This window comes from Mandrillus leucophaeus, unplaced genomic scaffold (assembly GCF_000951045.1).
Source record: "Mandrillus leucophaeus isolate KB7577 unplaced genomic scaffold, Mleu.le_1.0 Scaffold7, whole genome shotgun sequence".
Taxonomy (NCBI): Eukaryota; Metazoa; Chordata; class Mammalia; order Primates; family Cercopithecidae; genus Mandrillus; species Mandrillus leucophaeus.
In genome coordinates, this window is record NW_012107585.1 from 1,089,101 (window position 1) to 1,110,082 (window position 20,982).

Here is a 20,982-nt window from a genome sequence, read left to right on the forward strand (position 1 = left end):
CTATAGGTCTTTGCACAGTAGCAGTAGCAATAGTTACAATTATAGATTAACTGGCCAGGCGCGGTGACTCAAGCCTGTAAACCCAGCACTTTGGGAGGCCGAGACGGGCGGATCACAAGGTCAGGAGATCGAGACCATCCTGGCGAGCACGGTGAAACCCCGTCTCTACTAAAAACGAGCGAGGTGGCGGGCGCCTGTAGTCCCAGCTACTCGGGAGGCTGAGGCAGGAGAATGGCGTGAACCCGGGAGGCGGAGCTTGCAGTGAGCTGAGATCCGGCCACTGCACTCCAGCCTGGGCGACAGAGCGAGCCTCTGTCTCAAAAAAAAAAAAAAAAAAAACCCAATTATAGATTAACTGCTATATATGCTGCTCTAAGTACTTTTAATTTTTCTTAACCTCATAACCTAATTCACAGTGAGAAAACTGAGGCACAGTTTAAGTTAAATAATTAGATTAAGAATACACAGCTAGTGATCATGCAAGCATTCAAACCCAAGCAATCCGGAGTCCATGCTCTGAATCACTACACCATACATATTAGCAATTCCCCAGACAAGAGCGCAGAAGTGTTTATTCAAGTGACAAGGACAGACTATAAACGTGTTATAGTCTTCTCTCAGACTATTTCACAGATATTTCAAGCAATTAAACAAAAAGTATATCATAAAACTAACTTGTGTGTGTACCCTGTAGGATTATTCTCATTTTATGGGGTACTTTATACATTTAAATGCAAGATGGTTGCTTTGGTATTGTATCTCACTGTGAGGTTTCTTGGTAGGACACTTCTTGGAATACACTATGAAGACAAAGGGAAATGCCAAATAACATAACTAAAAAGCAATTTAAGAAACAGTAAAATGTCCCTATTTTAAAAAGTTACAAATAACGGTAATGCCATGCTTAATTTAAGCTGGCTAACAGGATTCTGCTACTATTTATTTATTTATTTATTTATTGAGATGGAGTCTTGCTGTGTTGCCTAGCATGAGTGCTGTGGCATGATCTCAGCTCACCGTAACCTCTGCCTCCCGGTTTCCAGCGATTGTCCTGTCTCAGCCTCCCAGTAGCTGGGATTTACAGGCACCCACCACCATGCCCAGATAATTTTTGTTTATTTTTACTAGAGAGGGGGTTTCACTATGTTGGCCAGGCTGGTCTCCAACTCCTGAACTCAGGTGATCCTCCTGCCTAGGCCTCCCAAAGTGCAGGAATTACAGGCATGAGCCACCGTGACCAGCCAGGAAATGCCAAATAACATAACTAAGAAGCAATGTAAGAAACGTAAAATGTCCCTATTTAAAAAATGTTACAAATAATAGTAATCTCATGCTTAACACTGAAGCCTGCTAGCAGGATTCTGCTACTATTTATTTATTCTATTTTTTTGAGACAGGGTCTCGCTGTTGCCCAGGATGGAGTACAGTGGCATGATCTCTGCTCACTGCAACCTTGGGCTCCTGGGTTTAAGTGATCCTCCAGCCTCACTCACCTGAGTAGCTGGGATTACAGGCGCAGGTCACCGTACCTGGCTAATTTTTTTTTGTATTTTTTGTAAACACAGGGTTTCACCATGTTAGTCAGGCTGGTCTCGAATTCCTGGCCTCAAGCAATCAGGCCCCCTCAACCTCCCAAAGTGTTGGGATAACCAGCATGAGCCACCATGCCCAGCCTGTAATTTATTTTATCCAAAATAAAATGACTCAACTGTATTAGAGAATGAAATAGATTCTAAAATATCCCCAGTTTGTATGGCTACCAATTAAAATATTCTCTTTGTATCCTTCAGTTTTTCATGACTGCTATCACATTTCCCCTTATTTGAAACAAAGTTGTCTTTATGACACTTATTTTTCTAATTAAGGCTAGATATGTTCTGTTATTAGGTTGAACCATGTATTACCTTCTTCAACTACTTTTACCTACAAAAATGGACACTTCATATAAATGGATCTAAAAACTTGCTCAAAACTCATATTAAAAAGAGCAGACACAGTCAATGAAGTTATAATTATTCCATTAGTGTAATACTTTCCCAGTAGAATACAAAATATAAACAGCTTATACCACTTTCAAACTTAAAAGAAAAGTAATCATTCTCAAGAGAAAATGTTCACAATACTACATTAGAAAATTAGAAAAACTGTATGGTGCCAATTTCATTTACACATAAAACATCTAAAACTCTCTCAGACTTCAGTATTTTTATTTCTTTGTTCTCTCCATATGATGATTCTATGTTTTCTTAATTTTCTAATTTAAATGTAGCGCTTCTGGAATTTTTTAAAAATCTAAAAATAATTCAATCTTTGCTTAACTCTTTATCAAAAAATACTGAAGATATTAATCTACACATGCAATCTAAAGCAACTATACCAAAATTTAAATGCCCTATCCCTTTGTTAACTCAGTAACAAAGCCCATGAAAAATAACAATAATTTCATAAGCTATTTCTAAGAACACTGACAATTTTCTTTGTTGGCATACATAAATAATTTTATTCTATGGTATCAATTAAATAAGCCTAATTAGCAGTTGGGTTTGGTTTCCTCATCATTGCAAAATGACATGTACCACCCTAACAAAGAGCAGACCAAAAAGCTAAAATGTAAGAGATTAATACAGAGAAACAGAAGATGACAGTCAGAAACAATCATGAAAAATAAGAAAGACACTTTTTTAAAAAGCTTTATACGTCTCTACTACATGGGAAAAAGTTAAAAATATGTTTCCATATTTTAATGGACAAACAAAAATGTTGTGATTATCTTCTAGGCGACATCTTATTTTTAAAATTCTGATAAACAGAATCCAGATGTTCTGAAACTCTAATTTTACCTAAGTTAACTGCTAACTACATAAAACAGGCTTTGGGATGAACATTAAGTTCTGGGATTTTGCTGATTACCCAGCTAAGCAAGCAAGGTCACCTAGAATGGGTTCTTATATTTATAAACCAAATACCCTAAAAAACACCAGAATAAAGGTCTGAGCTGAACAGACAAATGGACCATAAAGTAAACAGCTCAATTAGTCCATTGTGGTTTACCGCCCTCTGGCTGCTGTGGCAGGAGATATCACAGATAAAAAATGGTTGCCAAGAAAAACCAGCAAGGTGTCAAGCAAAAGTTGGCAGGAAATCCTTTAGGCAAATGTAAAAGCTTTAGAACAGAGCCTCGAAAATACATTAAAGTTAGCTTTACTCCTTCCTTTAAAAAAAAAAAAAATTAAAAACATCAAGTAACAGAACATTTCAAACACGATCTGAAATTTTTCAGCCACAGATTAACACAATATAGTTTGGAGATAATAAAAGTTGGCTCTAGGAGACTAAGTCAAAAAGAGTTAATACACTAACTGAAGATTAGAATTAGTCTTGCTTTAGAAAATCCCTTGGCATACTAAATAGAAACACTTAGAAAGGTAAAAATTTTTACCAGAAATTCAAAGACAACTGATAAAATTTCCTGCTTATAAAACTGTGGTAAATATATAAAGCAGCTTAGAAAAATGAAATTCTTATATTAATTCAGTTTCCAGATATCAGATGCAATCTGAAGCTAAAAATCAGGCAACACTGGAGCCAATGTTTCCTGGAATCACCAAATTACATGAAAAGCAGAAATAAAAACAAGAGAAAATTTGCGACACCAAATTCAGACCAGATCGCATATATTCATCTTTCCTCAAAATACTATTCAATGTAATCTCACAATTTTGTCCAATTAGGCTCAAAACTAAATTTCTGTATCTCTCCAATTTTCCACCAAACAGTTCAGCTGGCAATGAACCATAACAACCACAGTACAAGGAAAAAAGCAATAACTGTTCAATTCACTGTCTTGTTAGTTACTCACAATTCACTATCATTTAAAAACAGTGGATCTTAGCCTGGTTTCCACCCCACCACACCCAGGAGACACAATACTCTCATTTAATTTAAGCAGTGGTTCACAAGGTTCTGATTCTCAGCATAACTGGAAAAGGACAAGAGTTAGGAAAAAAAAACAGGGATAGGAGGAAGAGGGGTGAGAATGTTCCTTTTGAGAGAGATATCCATGAAACACTTAAAATCTTGCTTTTAGACAAGTCTTAATAATCTGTTTGAAATTTACCAATGTTCAAAAAAATATGATGCAAATAATTTTTAAGAGAAAAACAGAAACCTTACCCTGCAGTTCATGATGGATTACACCCACTAGGTTGGGTTCATCTCCCCACCAGAATATCCATAACTCTTTGCAATCTGGTTTGACATCACGACGCCATACACAAAGCAGGTTAGCTTGCAGACAGCGGATGAAACTTAACAGAATTGGATCATCTTGGGCTGGGGCTGAAATTATGGGTCCACAGTCCCCATGCCCTCCAAAATTGTACCTACGCCATTTGATTCCCGTGAGTTCAGCCTGGAAAAAGACAAAAAATTGTAATCGTTTTCTCTTTTTACTTACAGACCACCAAAAACAGTCTTCCATACAGAAAAGCAATTGTGCTAAAATAAATATTTACATGAAACTTCATAAGATTCCTCCCAGTGAAGAACGTATGTCAAATCTTCTCAAATTTTAAGGTGGGAGACAGTTAATTTCTATCAAGATTTCTACATAGTTCTTTACATTAAATACTAACATAAAACAAGCTGATAATCACTATTTCCTGTTGAATCATTTGTCTAAACATTTACTAAAAAGTCCCTATATAGAAAACTACTCTCTATGTTATTCAATACTCAACTCACAAATTATATTTAGAAATCAAGTAAGATTTTAAAAATAAGTTTGTATAAATGAAATGATTTCTTTCAAATAATTTCTTCCCATCCACAAGCTACAGTTTCAATCCTTTTTTAATTAGGGAAGCAGTTAGCATGAAGCATGAGAGTGTTTCATCATGAACACCAGGTCTATTTAGGTAGAAGCAATTAAGAAAACTGATGCAAAGTTATCAGAAATTTATTCATGTTTTTTAACATGCAGCAAACAGAAAAGCTTTGCTTCTGTAACAATTCCCTAATGTAGTTTGGTCTTTTATTTTTTACACACATTACAACAAGCAGAGAACAGATACTGTATCTTTGTTCTATTACATATGTTTACATTTCAAGATTTCTTAAATCTTTAAGAGCTAAACTTCAAAGAGTGAACACAAGCGAAAGCGAAATAGTTAAAAAGTACAACTATATATTGAAAACTACTAGTAAAACAGATTCGCAATTTAATTCTGTACCAAACAGCCCAGGAGGTCCTTGCATTGAATCCTTACTCATGCATCTCCTTCCTCACAAGGTCAATTATTTTCGTTAGCAAGTTGTTTACAAAAAAAACAAGTACCACTCAGTAGAAAACAGCCATATCTTCTACTAACATAACTGAAACACACTAAAAGTGCTAAAGCAATCAATCACTATAATGACCACATTTAAGAAAAGGAAAAATCACCTTTCATTTAATCCAAATTAAAAAGGTTTTGCTTCAGGTCGAGCACAGTGGATCATGCCTGTAATCCCAGCACTTTGGGAGGCCTAGGCGGGCAGATCACAAGGTCAGGAGTTTGAGAACAGCCTGACCAACATGGTGAAACCCCGTCTCTACTAAAAATACAAAAATTAGCCGGGCATGGTGGCGCATGCCTGTAATCCCAGCTACTCAGGAGGCTGAGGCACGAGAATCGCCTGAACTCGGGAGGTGGAGGTTGCAGTGAGCTGAGATCGCGCCACAGCACTCCAGCCTGGGTGACAGAGCGAGACTCTGTTTCAAAAATTAAAAAAAAAAAAAAAAAGATTTTGCTTCAAAAAAGTTACAAAAATATACAAACTAAAAATACCTAAAATTCAGTAACTTATATTTTACACTGAGATATGCAAATCTAAATTTTTAATGAATATGTTTAAGTAAAAAGCCGGCACTGGCATCGTTTAGGGTTTCCCTGTATGTTACTTAGTTTCCTCTAAATATAAAAGCAATACATGGCCAATGTAAGAAGTTCAGAAGTAATACATCATAATCACGGTATAATAATCATTAGCATCCTACTGTATATGTCCTTCCTCTTTTTCTGTACATATACACTTTAAAGTTGGAACCATATTGGATGATTTATATCTTATTTTTTCACTTATTTTTATATATTACTAATTATTCTTCAAAACACACTTTTAATGTTTGCATAATATTCTATTCATTGTAAAAAATATAATTTAACCATTCCATAACAACTGGACAATCTTCCATTTTATTTCCACTATTGTAATTACTATAATTGGTTAACATCCTTGACCACTGTTATTTTCCTGATTATTTCCTTTAAAGAGATTGCTTAATACTGAATTACCAAAGAATATGAATATATCAAGACTCATGATGAATGCCACCGCATTACTATTCAGTTAACAGTCTCCCCAATACAAACAGCCACCTCCCAAACTGCATGTCTTTTAAAATATCTGCCAATTGAATAGAAGGGTATGTACTTCTATTAATAGGTAGCCCTTGTTCTGCTAGGAGGAAATCAGTATGTGGTATCACATCTTTGATCAGATGGGGCCACCCTTCCTGGGTTTGGGTCCCAGCTCTGTACTAATTCATTGGTTCAATGAGTCAGTATACATATGAAGCACTTAAGACAGTGTCTGGGACATAGCAAAAACTGTAAATGATATTTTCATTATACCAGTAGTAGTAGTACTATTTCTTTCACTTTGAGTTGTCTGTTCATACACTTTGTCCATTTTTCTATCTTACAAGTTCTTTTTTTTTTTTTGAGATGGAGCCTCGCTGTATCACCCAGGCTGGAGTACAGTAGCACAATCTCGGCCTCCCAGGTTCAAACAATTCTCGTGCCTCAGCCTCCTGAGTAGCTGGGATTACAGGCGTGCACCACCACACCCAGCTAATTTTTGTATTTTTAGTAGAAACGGGGTTTCACCATGTTGGCCAGGCTGGTCTCGAACTCCTGACCTCAAGCAATCTACCCACAGCCTCCCAAAGTGCTGGGATTATACAGGCGTGAACCACTGTGCCTGGCCAAGTTCCTTTGTTTCTTCAAATAAAAGCAATGTGTGTATTTTAATCAGAAACCCTAACATCAATCTTTAAACATCAAAGAAGGAAACAAAAATAAAAAGTTGAAATCCAAGAAGGTAAGCCGAAGACTAACTTCTTTTATCACCTAAGCTAAAGAGTATTCTGTGCCTAAGAGCCTTGTGGATGAGGCTGCGCCAACAGGCCAGGCGCAGTGGCTCATGCCTGTAATCCCAGCATTTTGGGAGGCCAAGGCAGGCGGATCAAAGGTCAAGAGACGGAGACCATCCTGGCCAACATGGTGAAATCCCGTCTCTACTAAACATACAAAAATTAGCGGGGTGTAGTGGTGCACGCCTGTAGTTCCAGCTATTTGGGAGGCTGAGGCAGGATAATCGCTTGAACCCAGGAGACGGAGGTTGCAGTGAGCCGAAATCAAGCTACTGCACTCCAGCCCAGCAACAGAGTGAGGCTGCGTCACAAAAGAAAATTATTTAAATAAATAAATATGAATCACTAATAACCTTATTTAAAGGGTTAGAAAATTAGTATCAGAGTTTTAAACATCAGATGAGTCAGTCCCCATGAAAATCTATGCACAGTAATTTACTCACTACAACACTTTCACCTGTAATATCCGGCAGTAGAGCAGACAAACTATTTAACATTGTTTTAGGAGAATGGTTTCCTAATTCTAGTACTTCCACTAACTGCCTATCAGTACATCTATGCTATCAGTGGCAAAGGGAAGCTGCTACCACCTGCTCTATATTTTTTACAAAGTTGTTCTAGCAAGTGCTACCTTACAAATGCAAGTGACACAACAGCAATGCTACAAACTTAAACACCTCCTAATTCAGCTAAAACAGTTCCTTTAAAGTTAAAACTAAATATCATTATACTGGTCTTCATGGAAAAATGTAACAATAATCAAGCCTAAAAGAGGTAACTAAGTATAAAATCGGCGTTCGAAGATTTAGCTTTAAATTTTGAATTAATGTTTGGTAAAAAACAGCTTAATGATATTGAAATAGTTTGTCCAAGAAAAAAAAAAATCCCATCATGGATGTTTATTCAATTAAGAGTAAAACGTCTTCACAGACCATGATCGTATTTATAGTTAAAAAATCAAGTGCACTCCAAGTTCTTTTTTTGTTTGTTTGTTTGGTTTTGGTTTCTTTTTTTTTGTTTTTTTTTTTTTGAGATGGAGTCTTGCTCTGTCTCCCAGGCTGGAGACAAGGGGTGTGATCTTGGCTCACTGCAACTTCCCCGTCCCGGGTTCAAGTCATTGTCCTGCCTCAGCCTCAGATGGGATTACAGGTGCCCGCCACCAAACCCAGCTAATTTTTCTATTTTTAGTAGAGACGGGGTTTCACCATGTTGGCCAGGCTAGGTTCAAACTCCCGACCTCAGGTGATACACTCGCCTTAGCCTCCCAAAGTGCTGGGATTACAGGCGTGAGCCACGGCGCCCAGCCATACTGTCTCAATTTCTGACTGATGTTTATCTCTAAAACACAAAATTCTTTACCTAATGATTTCAAAATTTCAAAGCAAATCTTTAAAATAATTCTAGATTCAAAATTATCCCCAAACACAACTATTTCTCACTGTCAAAAAACAATCCTTAATTATATCTAAGTATTAAACTACATGGTTTCTAAAATATAGAACCAAAACGATGAAATCAAAATATACAAAGAAGGAAACCCATATGCACATTACGTATAATAACCACCATCATTATTTACCAAGCATCTACTTAACACCAGGGACCATACGAGTTTTCACATATTATTTCTAATACCAAGCACCATACTAGTGACTTCCTATATAATTTATAAACTTCACAACAGACAGCTAAAGAAATTAGGACTCAGAAAGGTTGAATAATTCTCCCAGTGCCACACAGGTAGCAAATGGCAGATCCCAAATAAAACTAGACTTAAGCTGTAACTGAATTTAAAGTATAAATTCTCTCCATTCTGCCATGCTACTTCGTAAGGCAAATGGTAAAAATTAGCCCTAGAGGATTATAAAATAGTACAAAGAAACTGTCATCAACTCAATTTAGCAATGACTAGAGTTCATGGCCATACTTTCTAATTTAAGAAAGTTCATGAATCTTTCTTTAGTCTTCCTGAGGTATTAAGAAAACTGGTATAAGAGTGCCCACATATCATCCCATGAATAGAATAAACTTTTATTTCACTCAGATAATTATATGCCTTCTTTTACAAGTTACCACTATAAGATGGTATCTACATAAACTAATTCTTAGATAATATGTATAACGAACCAACAAAATCATTATTCTGATAGCAAGGGAGGCTGGAAGGAAATCTGCTCAGCAACGGCTGGCATGTAATATAAGGGTAGTCACGGTTCTCAGAAAATTGAACTTAACCCATTTACGTGGGAGGATGTAAATTTTTTTGTGAAAAATCAGACCTTGGCGATGACCTTGAGCAGTAGGATATAAATAACTCCCACAAGTTTAGTGTTCCAATAATGGAACACTAGGCGTAAATGGGTTAAGTGGCAGATACTCCCCTGGCCTAACCAAAAGACCACTACAATCAGTTCCGAACAGTTCTAATTAAATAGATTACAACAAAACAGGGATAAAGCATTTCCTAACTGACATAAATGTGATTCAAAGAAAATTTATATTGATTCTTAGTGTCCTATGCTTCACACACAATATGTAGGAAATGAGATCATTTATTTACAGTGACCCATAGCAACTAGATCCCTTGTGACCAACAGCATATACTTGCAATATGGCTCCTCAGAGTTAAAACCACATTCAGTGATTAACGAACACAGTAAAATCGAGACATTGATTAGAATGAACCCATGGTGTAGTATCATGGAAAGAACACTGGCTGGAAATCAGGAGGTCTAGGTTCTAAGGCCTGGTTTTTCAACCGTTTACCTAAGCGATGTTAGAAATCTACTCTACCTCAAGACACCTCAGATTCAGGACCAAAAAGTGACAGGGTTGACTTAGATACTACAAATGAGTTTAAGTCTCCTGGCCCAAGCTAATTACATCCCACTCATAAAGGCAACTTGTAAATGAGATGGAACCCTTACTACCATCAAGAACAGAAAAGCTGCCAGAAGATAGTCAACACTTCAGGAAACTATTCAAAGATTCCTCAAAGTATAAACCAATTAGTTTAACGTATCAATCCTGGGCAGGATTCTAGGCTGGCGTGTAGAAAAGGCAGCTGTGATCATTTGAGGCTGACAAGCATGCACTAGGAAATTCCAAGTGGGCCCCACCTCATCTCCTCCTATGATTGGGTTACTACTCCAGTAGAGCAGGTCAATACAGTAAACATATTAAGTCACCTCTCAACTCAGAGGAAGGAAAAAAGTCACATGTAACAGAAACTTCTGTTAAAACATAACTAATCAACTCCAGGTAAAGACAGCAAAATAAACATACACATCTGCTTTTGCTCTCTCCTAAACCCCTGTAAGACACCAAGAAAAACATTTGTTTCATTGTTTTATTTCATTAAATGACATAATTACAATGGCAGGTGGAACAAGAGAGGATACAGCATCAAAATTTTGAAGGTTAGGTTAGCAGATGCTCTGATAAGGAGATTTACAATACCTAAGAAAACTGAATCCTAAACATGAAGAAAGAGATACAACCCAATTGACACAGAATCCCCTCAGCCTCAGGAATTAAATACAGATTCCTTTTGGAAGTAGGGTTGAAAGGCAGAAAGGAGATTAAACAAGGAAAATTGGTTAAAAGCCTGCTTAAAAGGTGTTCAGCTGGGCACAGTGGCTCACGCCTGTAATTTCAACATTTTGGCAGGCCCACCGCAGGAGGATCACTTTAGCACAGAAGTTCTAGACCAGCCTAAGCAACACAGTGAGACCTCAACTCTACAAAAAATTTAAAAATAAGTCAGGCATGGGGCTGCTTGCCTGCAGTCCCAGCTACTAGGGAGGCTAAAGTGAGCGGGTCTCTTGAGCCTGGCAGGCTGAGGCTGCAGTGAGCTATGATCACACCACTGTACTCCAGCCTGGGCAACAGAGTGAGACAATCTCAAAATAAAATTAAAATTAAAAAAAAAGAAAAGAAAAAGGCACTCAGATGCCCAGGTACTCTCCCTACTGCACAGAGCTGAACAACTGCCCCTTCTTCACCCCAGAAAATAAATGCAAATGTATAAATTATCTGGAGACAGTAAACAGAGGGTACCTGGACTGGAGGACACAGGCAAACTGAAAGCAGGGAACCAGAGTGAAAACAGGGCACTAGGTGAAATATATAGAATGAAGGCCAAGGACCACCCCTCCCTACCATTGCCCTCTAAGCACCCAGAAAACTAGCAGCCAGTCTTCACTCCTCAGAAAGGAATTTGGAAAAGTCTTCTCTGGGAAATCTTAGCTCCACAGAAAAGACCTCAAGATACCGAGATCAGAGATTCCCCAACTAAAGAGCCCACTCAGATCAGTGAAGTGCACAGTTAAGCAAATGTCTGTCACATGCTCAGAAATTCCAAGCAGATTCTTAGTCCACCATTCCTAAACATGAACATACAACCGAGAATTGCTAAATAATTGAGGAAAACCACTGAGGAATTACAGAAACAAAAACAAATCAAAAAGCAACTAGAAGGAAAGACAACATTGGGAGAAGAAAACTTTAAAAACACCAACAATTAATATTCTCAAAAAAATAAAATGGTGCAACCATTTAGAAATAACAGGATGCTATTTCAGCAGAGAATTTTTTAAAAGCTCTTGGAAATTTTTAAATAATGATTCCAGAAATGATAGAACTTAGTAAAATGTTTAGAAGATACAGTTTAGGAAATCTCCTAGAAAGTGAAGCAAATAATGAATGAAGCAAAAGTGAAGCAAAAATGAAAAATGGGGGAAAGCTGAAAATCCAAATACAAGGAAGCTGAAATCCAAATACAAGAACTTTCAGAAAGAGAAAATACACAAAATAAAGAGGAAATGACCAATAAAACAATTCACAACAATTTCCCAGAAAAACAGAACGTGAATTTCTAGATTGAAAGAGCTCTCTGCGTGCTCAGAACAATGGATTAAGAGAGACTCGCGGAAGGCATATCACTGTAAACTTTCAGCACACTGCACACTAACAGAAGATCCTCCAAGTTTCCATATAGTAAAAAGAGGTCACATATCCGAAATCAGGATTTCTAACTGCTCAACAGCAATACCACAAGCAAGAAGGCAAAGGTGCAATAACTCCAAAATTCTAAAGAATTATTTCCAAACTAAATATTAAATGGCTACACCAGCCTAAACTATCTATCAAATATATGATAATAAATGCATTTTTAAACATAAGGAAAAAAAAAAAAGCAGCAGCACAATTTCTCAGGCAGCTACTGGGTATGTACTTACCAAAAGGAGGGAATAAACCAAGAAGTCATAAGATTCAGGAAACAGACCTAACATGAGAGGGAACAAAATAAATTCCTAAAATCACAGCAAATGATGACTCCAGGTGCCAACTACACACCAGTGCAGAGGGCAACCGATCAAGATTATGACAGGTCCGTAAAGACTTCTTCAGGAAGGTGAAACTAATAAAACACCTGATACATCTGAGAGTCTTAAAGGGGTTTCAGACAATAGGCAAAAACTTTGGGGATGAGTTAAGTTATAGAAAAGTAACCAGGCTGGGACCTGTGGCTCATGTCTGTAATGCCAGCACTTTAGGAGGCCAAGGCAGGAGGATGACTTGACCTAGGAGTTTGAGACCAGTCTGGGCAACACAGCAAGACCTTGTCTCTACATACAGACTGACAGACATAGCTGAAGCATTGTGGCACACATATGTAGTCCCAGCTACTCAGGAGGCTCAAGCAGAAGGATCACCTGAGCTAAGGAGTCAGAGGTGGTGGTGGGCTGGGGGCAGAGGTGGGGAGGGGAGACGAGGGGAGAGAAAGGAAGGGGAAGGGGACAGGGATGGGGAAGGGAGGGAGGGAGGGAGGGAAATTTTTAGAAGAGCATCTGCTTTGTAGGAGGCAGAAAGAATGAATTAAATCCTCTTCGATAGTGGAAGATCTAGAACTGAAAAATCTAAAAGTAACTATCACCTCAGTATTTAGAAACATTTAAGAAAGAACCAAGATAATCAACAAAAGAGGGTCATGTTTGCCTCTAAAGAAGGTAAAACAGGGGCAGGAGCAGAATATTGTTCTTATAAACCTTGTAGAACTATCTGATTCTTTAATTGAATTGTGTAAGAGTATATAAATCTGCTTAAAAAAAGGAAATTTAAACAAAAATTAATCAAAATGGGGTAATAAAATATAAAGCTACTAATATTGAGAACTCACATTACTTCATAGACTTATTCTAGACAAATTCCTAAACTGAAGAACAATTTAATATCCCATAAATTGTGCTGCAAAAGCCAAAAGGTTATTTAACCATGTGTTAAAATAATGTGGTGTTGTTGACTGTTTCTTTTCTCCATTTTAGACTATTAAAACCCAGCTGGACCGAGACATCTTTCCAGCTGCATACTCCATCCCATCTGGCTCTGCTCAAATTCTTCTCAGCCATAGCTATGCTGCTGGCCAAGGATTCCCTGTGTAGATGGGCTGCTGACGAGACAATGGGCCTCCCATCCGACTGGTTATTTCCATGTTGCGAGAAATACGATGTGGTATTCCTCCATACAATGAGGTCATATATAAAAGATGCTTTCTAACAAATATATACACACACATATGCATATGTACTGATTCATAATAACTGTTTTCCTCAAGTGTCATTTTATTTTCACTGCTCAGTTTACCAATATTAACCAAAAAGTATAAAAATTTTTTCAAGTTGGTTTATAGCAAACGTATGAGTGCAAGGGCTTAGAGATTTTATTTGACAATAAGTTTACTACAGTTAAACAATGTGAAGTCGATATTTAAAAAGTAACTGCCACCTTAAGCTACATTAATAAAAGTAGAAAATCTTGATCCTATTCAACAGATCTAAATTATCAGTCATTATTCAGTACTGCTTTCAGCTCCTAGCTCCATACTTTAAGAAGAATCGAGGTAAAATGCAACAAATGAAGAGATGAAACACTAGGCTGGTGAGGAAATCTAAACATGTCATATGGCTAGAGGCTATCTAGCCCCACATTCAATCCTTTCAAGCAAATTAACACAGCAACAAGAATAAAATAGAAGAATAAAGCCATGTGATAAAAATAACACAGCTGAATGAACTTAATACTCAGTTAAAATGATTCTGAAGTTGTTTAGTCTTCTGTTATATGGAAGGCTGATATGTAGAAGATTAATTACATTTACTCAGCACAGTCCCAAGTGGTAGCAACAGAACCAAATGGAAAAACTGATGATTAAAGCAACAACAACAGTGAGAGCTCCCTCAAGAAATAAATCCCTGACTGAGAGTTAATCATAGATATGGGGGGTTAAGGAGAAGCTGGTCAATACCAGATTAGGACACTGTAGAGTGGCTTCAAATATCAAAGGGCTAATTGAACAATGTGACTTAAAGGGTTCCTTTCACACCTGAAATAAGAGTCTCAAGGATTCCATCCAACAATAAGATTTCATTATTCTAATATCATTTGTATTTCAGTCAACTAACTCAGGGGCTAGCAAACAGTGGTCTGGGGCTAACCACCTGTTTTTGTAAATAAAGTTTTATCAGTATACAACTATCCCATTTATTTTGCATATTATCTGTGGCTGCTTTCAAACTACAACCACAGAGTTGCAAGTGGGGCTACAGGGCCCAGAGCCTGAAATAATTACTCTGGTTCTATAAGAAAAAATCTGCTGATACCTGAGCTAGGATAACATACACAGACAAATGTGACACTTAAAATATAAATAAGAAGCACCAATTGTTCTCCCACTATAAACAACCAGAAAACTAGACAGAATATGCAAAATTTCAGACACTATTCAACAGGCAGTACAGAGCTAGACTCCCTGAGAGAAGGCATACAATGAGGTGGGCCCTACAAAGGCCAAGACAGCTGGAATTTTAGGGCCAAGACAGCTGGAATTTGTGGAGGCAGATCACCATAAAGAAGAATATTCAGGAAAAAAGCTCCAAAGATCTGATAGCGGTTCTTTTGCAACTGTTCCTAAGCACTAAGCTGCACATTCAAACAGTAAAATTCAACAAGGTCAGGCAGAGAACTACTGGGAGCTATCATTCCAAGAGTTCACCTAAAGCTGGGAGGCAGTCAAGTTCTGAACAGCCAGAGAGAAAAAACATTGTTAAACACCTTGGGCACTGAATAGAGACCATAAAATGACCATACCTCATAAGGAGGAAACCAGTGCTAGCATAAAGTCTATTCTAACCCACACTAATAATCAAGCCTCAGGAAAAAAGTATACTAATAATAATAGGCTGATCTTATTAACTGCCAGTAACTTAACTACCAGCCAATACAAAATTCAACTCTTTAAAGGAAGGAAATAAAATCCAGACTTTCAACAACATTCACAATGTCCAGCAACCAATAAAAAATACCAGACATTCAAGAAGTAGAAAAATGGGACTCATGACTATAAGAAAAGTCACTTAACAGAAACAGACATAGAAATGAAAGTAATGATGAAATTAACAGACAAGCCAATTAAAACAGCCATTATAAATATGGTCAAGAATTTAAAGAAAAACACAAACATAAGGACATAAATGGGGGACTTTTTTTTAACTAAGTAAAATTTCTACAGTTCAAATACGCGAAATATAAAATGAAAAATTCGCTGTGAGTTTAACAGCAGATTAAGCACTACCCACAAAAAAAAAAAAAAAGGGGGGGGTCAGGGCTTTAAAACACACAATATTAACTATCAAAGCTGAAAAACAAATAATGTGTATAACAAAACATAATAAACAAGCCAAAGTGACTTCTGCAGTCAGCACAGTATCAGGCAATCTAACATACATGCCATTAGTGTCTCAGAATGTGGGAGAGAATGGGAACAAAAATTATTTCAGAATAAGGACCACACTGTCTCCGAGTTTCATGAAATCAATAAACCTGTGATCTAAAGAGTTCAGTGAACCCTAATGCAGCATAAACTAAAAAAAAAAAACTCACACCAAAATACAACAAAAAAAAATTTGTAACAACCAGTGATAAAAAGGAAAATATTAAAAGTGGGCAGAGGAAAAAAAGATACATTACACAAGAAAAAACAATGATAATATTAACTACAGACTTCTCAGCTGAAAATATGCAGGCCAAAAACAATGGAAAAATATGCTAAAAGAAAAAAATAGTTCCCAAATCTAGAATTTTAGATCAAAGATGAATATCCCTCAAAAATTAAGGTAAAATACAGACTTATTTTTAGATGAACAGAAGCCAACAGACCTGCAGTAAAATTAATGTAACTAGAATACTTTTTTTCTTAATTCTTCAGGTACAAGGAACATGACACAAGATAGAAACCTGGATCTACACAAAAGAAGAACAATTACCAGGAATAGGTAACATATAAATAAATATAAAATATTTGTTTTTTCATCTTTAAATTTCTTTAAAGGCTTATTAACTGTTTACAGCAAAATGATAATGCCTTGTGGACTACATGTCAGATATCGAAAGAAAAAAAAAGTATGACAACAATAGCACAAAGGCCAGAAGGAGAAAATGGGAGGTTTTTACATTATATATAAAGAAGTTTAATATTATTTGAAGGTAAACTGTGGTAAGTAAAAGATGCACATTATAAACCCTTGATCAATCCCTAAAAAGTAAAACAAAGAGGTATATCTAATAAGCCAATTATTCAATAAATGATAATGGAGCCATAAAAAATACTCAAAATCATCCAAAGTAAGTTAAAAAAAGAAAAAAAAAGCAGAGAATGAAAGGAACTAAAACAGACAGGACCAGTAGGGAGGAAAACAAGACAGTGTACTTAAACCCAAGTAAATCAACATAATTATATTAAATATAAATTCTCTAAGTATTACAATTAGAAGGCAGAGATTCTCATCATGGATCTTTTTTTTAAAAGTAAGGCCCAACTGGCCGGGCGCGGTGGCTCACGCCTGTAATCCCAGCACTTTGGGAGGCCGAAGCAGGCAGATCACGAGCTCAGGAGATAGAGACCATCCTGGCCAACACGGTGAAACTCCATCTCTACTAAAAAAAATATAAAAAATTAGCCAGCGTGGTGGTGGGCGCCTGTAGTCCCAGCTACTCCGGAGGCTGAGGCAGGAGAATCGTGTGAACCCAGGAGGTGGAACTTGCAGTGAGCCGAGATCGCGCCACTGCACTCCAGCTCTGGGCGACAGAGGGAGACTCCGTCTCAAAAAAAAAAAAGTAAGGCCCAGTTACATGTTACCTACAAGAAATGCACCTTACATATAAAGACACATTTGGGTTAAGAGTGAAATGACAGAAAAAAGATATACTGTGCAAATTATGAGAGAGCTAAAGGGGCAACATTAATATCAAAGTTGACACCAAGAGAAGTACTATTACTAGGAATAAGGAAAATAAATTGTAATGATAAAAATGTCAATTCTTCAAAAAACATAAAAAATCTCAAATGCATAGGCACCTAATAACACAGCTTCAAAATACATAAAGGAAAAAAATCTGAAAAAGAAAAACAGAAATCCTAAATTATAATTGGAAACTTCAACAGGCCTCCTCTCAGCCATAGAACAAGTAGACATAAAATTAATAAGGATAAAAAAAAAAAACATGAACAACACTATCAACCAAAATAACCAAATTGACATTTATAAAACATTACATCAACAGTAGCAAAATACTTTTTCTTCAAATGCACATGGAACATTCACCAAGAAAAATCATATGCTAGTCCATAAAACAGTGTTCAAGGAGAAATCTGTGGCTCTAAATATTTATATTAGATAGGCAAAAATCCAGCATGGGCAACATGACAAAACTTTGTCTCTACTAAAAAAAAAAAGAAAAAAAAAAAAATAGCCAGGTGTGGTGGCATATGCCTGTGGTCCCAGCTACTCAGGTGTCTGAGGTGAGAGGATCATTTGAGCCCAGGACACTGAGGTTGCAGTGAGCTGTGATTTCTCCACTGCACACCAGCCTGGATGACAGAGTGACAATGTGTCTCAAAAAATAATAATCATAAAAGGGCATAATATCAGTGATCTAAGCATCTACCCTCAGAAGCTATGAAAGGAAGAAGAAATTAAACCAAAAGTAAATAGAAGAAAGGAAATAATGTGGAAAAAAGAAGAAATATTAATAGATAAGATATAAAACAAATCTGACAATACAGAAAAAAAGAAAACAAAAAACTGGTTCTTTAAAAAGATTAGTAAAATTAATAAATGCTCATTAGACTAATCAAGAGGGAACGAACAGACACACTACCAGTATCAGGAACAAAAGGGGAAGCATTACCACACATTCTAAAAACAGTAAAATGATAGGGGAATTATTACAATTTTTGTGCAATAAAACTCAGGTTAAATGAACAAAATTCCTTTACCAAATTAACAAAGAAACAGAAAACCTGAACAACTCTATATCTATTAAAGACATGGAGGGCCAGGCGTGATAGCTCACGCCTGTAATCTTAGCACTTTTGGAGGCCGAGGCAGGTGGATCACCTGAGGTCAGGAGTCCAAGACCAGGCTGGCCAACATGGCAAAACCCCGTCTCTACTAAAAATACAAAAACTAGCCAGATGTGTTGACGCGCACCTGTAATCCCAGCTACTTGGGAAGCTGAGGCAGGAGAATATCTGGAACCCAGGCCGTGGGGGGAGGGGTACAGAGGCTGCACTGAGCCGAGATGGCGCCACTGCACTCCAGCCAGGGCAATAACAGCGAAACTCGGTCTCAAAAAAATTTAAAAAAGACATGGAATTCATGGTTTCAAACCTTCCCACAAGAAAATCTCCAAGGCAATATAGCTTCACTGGTGAATTCTATGGAACATCTAAGGAAAATATATCACTAGCCCTGCACAAATTCTTTCAGTAAAACAAAGGACAGACTATTTCCAAAACTATTTTGTGACACCAACATTACCCATGATACCAAAACCGAGATTATAAAAAATGTACATGCCAATATCCCTCATAAACACAGATGAAAAAGCCATTAACAAAATATTAGCAAATCAAATCTAATAACACATAAAATAATACACCATGAGCTTAAGTAAGGTTTGTCATGGAATTCAAGCTTAGTCCAACATTTAGAAACCCATCAGTATAATTCACCATATTAAAAGAACAAAACCTATGATCATCTCAATAGATGCAGAAAAAAACATTTAACAAAAATCAACACCCACCTTCATGGATTTTTTTTTTTTTTTTTTTTTTGAGACAATCTCACTCTGTCACCCAGGCTGGAGTGCAGTGGCGTGATACTCGCTAGCTGCAACCTTCACCTCCTGGATTCAAGAGATTCTCGTGCCGCAGCCTCCTGAGTAGCTGAGATTACAGGCGTGTGCCACCATGCCAGACTAATTTTTTGTATTTTTAGTAGAGACGGAGTTTCGCCATGTTGGCCAGGCTGGTCTCGAACCCCTGACCTCAAGTGATCCACCCACCTCGGCCTCCCGAATTGCTGGGATTACAGGTGTGAGCTCAGTAGCTTTCACAGTATTTTAAAAACTAAAAATTAAAGAGAACTTTCTTAACCTTACGGGGATATCAGAACATTCAAAGCTAATGTCAACAATGAGAAGAGTGAATATTTTCTGCCTAAGAATAGGAACAAGACAAGGATGTATACTCTGACTACTTCTATTTAATACTGCCCTGCAGGTCCTAATCAATACAATGAAGCAAGAAAAAGCAGTAAAATACAAATTACAAAGAAAGATGTAAACCCATCTGTATTTGCAGAAAACACCATCAGGTACATTTTTAAAACTCCAAGGACTTACAAAAAAAGCTACTACAACTAACAAAGCTTAGGAAAGTTGCAGTATACAGAATCAACATCCAAAAATTAATGGCATTTCTATATACTAACAGTAAACATGTCAAAAAATACTCTCAAATGGCCGGGTGCAGTGACTCACACCTGTAAACCTAGCACTTTGGGTAGCCAAGGCAGGCAGATCACTTGAGGTCAGGAGTTCAAGACCAACCTGGCCAACATGGTGAAACTGTCTCTACTAAAAATACAAAGAAATTAGCCAGGCATGGCGGCACACACCTGTAATCCCAGCTACTGGGATTCTCCTGGCTGAGGCAGGAGAATTGCTTGAACTGGAGAGGCAGAGGTTGCAGTCAGCTGAGATCGCACCACTGCACTCCAGCCTGGGTGACAGAGTGAGACTCTGTGTCCAAAGGAGGTGGAGGGTAATACTCTAAAATAATAGCCATCAAAACAGCATTGAAAAACACAACCTACTTAGGAATATATATGATAAAAATATGTTCCAGATCTATATACCAAGAACTACAGAACAACGTTGAGAGAAATTAAGTATCTAGAGGAATGAAGAGCCAGATCATGTTCATGAACTGAAAGATTTAAAATCATTAAAATGTCCATTTTCCCAATTTGATCTACAGATTCAATACAATCACAAATCCCCATAGAAAAAAAAAAATTTAATTGACAGGCTGATCCTAAAACTTATATTGAAATGCAAAACACCCAGAAGAATCAAAACAATTTTTAAAAAGAACAAAGTCAGAGAATTTATCCTAACTAATTTCAAGACATATTATAAAATTTCAGTAATCATCACAGTGTTGTACTAGCACAACAGACATGTAGATCAAAGGAACAGAATGCAGAGCCCAGAAAAAAACAAGGCACACACACATTTCGTTAATTTTTAACAAAGATTCTAAGGTCATTCAACAGGAAAAGTCTTCAACAAATGATGTTTAAATAATTTGTCATACATATGCAAAACAAAACCAGAACGTCAATCCTTACCTCACACCATATAAATTAACTCAAAATTAG

General features: G+C 37.0%; 1 protein-coding gene across 1 annotated transcript in view; it reads right to left on the reverse strand.

Moving 5' to 3' along the window:
* Window positions 1-20,982, reverse strand: part of MED13L (mediator complex subunit 13-like) — a 324,163-nt gene that overhangs the window by 280,522 nt on the left and 22,659 nt on the right. The window contains exon 2 of the mRNA XM_011964393.1: window positions 4,174-4,411. Within this exon, the coding sequence (XP_011819783.1) occupies window positions 4,174-4,411 (238 nt within the window). The remainder of the gene's footprint in view (window positions 1-4,173; window positions 4,412-20,982) is intronic.